Consider the following 4,512-nt stretch of genomic DNA (forward strand, 5'->3'; position numbering starts at 1 on the left):
ACCATAATTCCATTTATTTGGAGAGCAAAACGTGCCTTTTTGCTTAACATAAACGTTTTCATTCAAAAGGAGGTTGTCAAGCCTGAAAGCGTATTAAATCCACATTTAGAAGAAACTTTGTGCCCGGTTTCGCACAGAGGAGGGGTCTGGGAGGGATGGGGTGGATCCTGGTGCCCTGACACCCAGAGCAGCCCCCGAGTGTCCCCTCCCCACATCTCCAGCAGCTGGAGGAGCAACCACCCATGGATGGGGATGACCCACAGGGACCCAACGCTGCCAGAGACCCTTGGGATGCCCAACTCCTGCGGGAATGGCAGGGCCACCGGTGCCTCCCACTGCACCCCATATCCCCCACCCTTAAGGTTTATGTCAAGTCATCCAACGCTGAAATTTCCACTCAAAAACACGCTTGCCAGCAGCAGGACACGCATACACACGTGTGTGCCCACAGAGCTTGTGGTTTAATTTTATACAGGGTGGTTTTTTTTCCCCACTTGAATTGCCTCCTGTAGGTAGAAAAGACAGAACAGAATGTTATTTACTGGTCACAGCATTTTTCATACAGTATTACACAGGTTACCAACCAAAACAAAAAAATCACAGCAACCTGTAACCCCTTTTGTACCCGTAACCAGCTAATTCTGAGCATATTTCTTTTTCCCTGCAAGCCTCAGGTCTGGGTTTTGTTGCATTTGAAAAACTGCATCAGGAATTTGTTTTCTCTGCAAGAAACAGTCGAATCATCCTCTAAGGGTCATTCTTAATAAATTAGTCATTCTTAATAAAATAGTGTCCTATGTACTTCCCTGCAAAGGGCTAAAAATAGCCTGCTCTGATTAGACTTTTTGTTTCTACATTTCGTTCAGCTCAGGAGCGCTGCAAAATAAGTCAACAGTTGTCATCCTTTTATAAATTATATACTTTCTAAAAGGAGAGATTTTATAATAGGCTGGATTCAGCTAATGGATGAGTATCATTGATTCATCCCTTTTTAAAGAAAACTGGGTTGAGTCATTAAATAACCGAAAATAAGTCATTTTCTGCCCTCAAATTATTAGACCGCTTTCCTTAAAATAGCACTGAGGCATATTTTGCCTCAGTTCAACATGAGACAACCCAGTTCCCCCAATTTCAGTGGGCTGGGTATGAGAATCTCAGGACTTACTCAGCTTTTTCCTGTGTCTCAAGTGCAGGAAGGGAGCGGGGTTACTCGTGTTTACCTCTGTCAAACAGCAGTTAAAATGCAGCCCTTCCAGCAGAACGCTACAAAATGCAAAAGCGGGGGCCGATTCCCAGGAAATTCATAAAACATCCTTTTTCTAATGATTCAAGGTATTTTTGTGGAGGCAGATTATTGCCTATTTTTAGCTTTTCCCACTGTCTAGCTCGTCTAATTGCTCCATGGGCCAGTGCTCTGGCCCGGGGGTTATTTTGCAGCTCTAATTGGGAAGGGGAGGATCACTCGGCTTCGCTGCCGCTGGAGATGGGGCCCAAACCCTCAGAAAGTGACTCCCTCCCCTCATTTCAGACCCATCCTGCACATCCCTCCACTTGTTGCTCCCATCTATAACTTCCCATGTTTTTTCTGACAACGTGCTCACAGGTGGGTGACCGCTGTTGGTCGTCTGCTCTCAGGGGAGCAGGTCCATCCAAAAAATGCTCCACTTCTGATAATCACTGGGCCATACAGAATGCTGTCCCCCAAGAAATGCACAAAGACCAGGGTTGGAGTTTTCCAGCCCAGAGCTCTCTGCTACAGACCTGTCTCCTGCTGTCCTCCAGGCACACGGCGGTTGCCAGAGGTGTTCCCTTCACCCTGGTCCTTGAGAAGTCACGGAGAAGGTCCCATAAAGTCCTCCTTGGTGTGGCTCTAGCTGGACATCCCAGAAACAGCAAGTGGGAGCAAGCTCAGGCTCCATGCTGGAAAGGGCACTGACCAGGGGAATTTCAATTTGAAAGGTGTCTGCTGACCCACCTACCCACACCTGGGGAAGGGAAATCGAAACACCAAATTACTTTGACTTTGGCAAAAACACTGAAATGCCACACCTGGAACTCATAGCGACAGATCGCCTGAACTCCTCCACCTGTGCTCTCAGAAGCTGAGAAAATCATCGTGTGCCCACATTTAGTCAACACCATTTTGGGGAATTACACAAGGTCTCTTTGGGGTGTTTTCACCTCAACCCACCGGGTAACTCCTCCTGGCAGCACCACCTCTTATTTGGGGGTGTAGGACACAGCACTGTCCCCCTGAGGATGTCAAGGGAGGAGAAAAAAAGATGGATCTCCTGTGTGAAAGCAGGAAACCTCAAATCCGAGCCTTTGCCTTGCCTACACAAACAGCTCCTGCAGCTCAGCCCCAGCCTGAATTTGCCATTTGAGCAGCCCTTGTCTATACAACCGGCCCCAGCACCGTCACAGCCTGGCACCTCGCTGCCCAAAAGCACCCACTGGTGCCTCCCGCCAGGGCACAGCAGCAGCATCCCTCTGGAAATAATTTCGTCTTCTTGTGACGGTCCAAACTGGAGCACAAAGCTCTGCTCTGTGAGGGTGGCTGTGCAAGACGACGACCGTTTCAGCCCCTGGTCTGAGCCGTTCCTCCAGCTCCAGGGCTGAGCTCCCAAAGCACCAACCTACTCCCAGCTCGGCAAGCGTCGGGAGCTGCTGAGGGCTCGACACCTGCAACACCTCACTTAGCAAACTCCATTTAAATCCACGTGCCTACGAGGTGCTTCCAATACAGGGCAACAGGGAAATCTACAGGAATTTGTGGGGAATAGTGAAAAAAAAAAACAAAACAAACCAGTAGAAATGAAGTCAAATTATTTTTCGGCTTTCACTGATTTGAGGTCCATTTGGGGTTTTTTCTCCCGCCAGGGCACAGCAGCAGCATCCCTCTGGAAATAATTTCGTCTTCTTGTGACGGTCCAAACTGGAGCACAAAGCTCTGCTCTGTGAGGGTGGCTGTGCAAGACGACGACCGTTTCAGCCCCTGGTCTGAGCCGTTCCTCCAGCTCCAGGGCTGAGCTCCCAAAGCACCAACCTACTCCCAGCTCGGCAAGCGTCGGGAGCTGCTGAGGGCTCGACACCTGCAACACCTCACTTAGCAAACTCCATTTAAATCCACGTGCCTACGAGGTGCTTCCAATACAGGGCAACAGGGAAATCTACAGGAATTTGTGGGGAATAGTGAAAAAAAAAAACAAAACAAACCAGTAGAAATGAAGTCAAATTATTTTTCGGCTTTCACTGATTTGAGGTCCGCCGCTGTTTTACAGTACACCACACTTACAGGACTTATCTCTAGGCCCACCACAGATTTGACTGATCAACAGCAGGGCACCACCATCATAATTCTTCCTAGAAACAGGAGGATAAAAAGGGGTTTGTTGGGGGTTGGCTGTGTCTGCAGAGAATCCTGCCTGCGGGGCCGGCTGATGCCATCGCGAGCTGCGGCGGGCTCGGCCCTGTGGGGAATAGTGAAAAAAAAAAAAACCCAAACCAGTAGAAATTAAGTCAAATAATTTTTCGGCTATCACTGATTTGAGGTCCATTTGGGGTTTTTTTTTTGCCTCTGGGGAGATACAAATTTCTGACCATTCCCTCAGGCTCTCACTCGGTACCAAGGTTTGGGATCCCTGGTCCCTCCTGCGTGTCTGGGATGCTCCTGGGTCTGCCCCACGGCCGGCGCTCGCCCCCCAGCCCCTCTGAGGCTCTGAGTACCCACCGCAGGGGCAGATCCATCCAACAGCCCTTCTTGGGTGGAAGGACTTCTCTCCAGGTCCTCCTGCAAACGTTGGGTGGCCCGTGTGTCCCCTCCTCCCCGTTCAACCACCCCCTCCATGCGTTGGGTTCAAAGTGGGGGGGACCCCAGGGGGAGTTTCTGACTATTCCCTCAGGCTCTCACTCGGTACCAAGGTTTGGGATCCCTGGTCCCTCCTGCGTGTCTGGGATGCTCCTGGGTCTGCCCCACGGCCGGCGCTCGCCCCCCAGCCCCTCTGAGGCTCCGAGTACCCACCGCAGGGGCAGATACGTCCAACAGCCCTTCCCCGGTGGAAGGACTTCTCTCCAGGTCCTCCTGCAAACGTTGGGTGGCCCGTGTGTCCCCTCCTCCCCGTTCAACCACCCCCCTGTCACTCCCAGTCAGGGGTGGCTGTCATTAAGAGTTAAACGTTGCATTGTGCTCAACTTATTCCGATAAGAATTCTCTAAGCTGCTTATGTGTTATCATAACGCGTGAGGGACCGGAGTGTGGGCACGGGGGGAGAGGCTCCCGGGGGTGGGATGGGACCCGGGCTGGAAGCAGGAAGGTGGGAGCAGAGCTGGACCCGCTGGCACCTCCACGCAGGGTACCCCCGGGGAGTCTCAGAGCCCTAAATTCTTGCCAAGGTCTAATCAGCAAGAATTCGAGTGCTCCCAGCAGCAAATTAGAAAGTTTTGGCTCCCAAGAATGAGTTGTGTTGTTTGTTCCCGCATTCTGCAGCTGCTCGTCCCTCTCCCTCCCCCCCC

General features: G+C 51.2%; 1 protein-coding gene across 1 annotated transcript in view; it reads right to left on the bottom strand.

The window, feature by feature from the left end:
• Positions 1–208: 208 nt before the first annotated feature.
• The window catches only part of LOC106886733, a 343,658-nt gene continuing 339,354 nt past the window's right edge, over positions 209–4,512 (bottom strand). Inside the window, exons 7-8 of the mRNA XM_014939918.1 lie at positions 3,296–3,470; positions 209–1,985 (exon numbers count right to left, since the gene is read on the bottom strand). Of these exons, the coding sequence (XP_014795404.1) occupies positions 1,948–1,985; positions 3,296–3,470 (213 nt within the window). The 3' untranslated portion in view covers positions 209–1,947. The remainder of the gene's footprint in view (positions 1,986–3,295; positions 3,471–4,512) is intronic.

This window comes from Calidris pugnax, unplaced genomic scaffold (assembly GCF_001431845.1).
Source record: "Calidris pugnax isolate Ruff unplaced genomic scaffold, ASM143184v1 scaffold94, whole genome shotgun sequence".
NCBI lineage: Eukaryota > Metazoa > Chordata > Aves > Charadriiformes > Scolopacidae > Calidris > Calidris pugnax.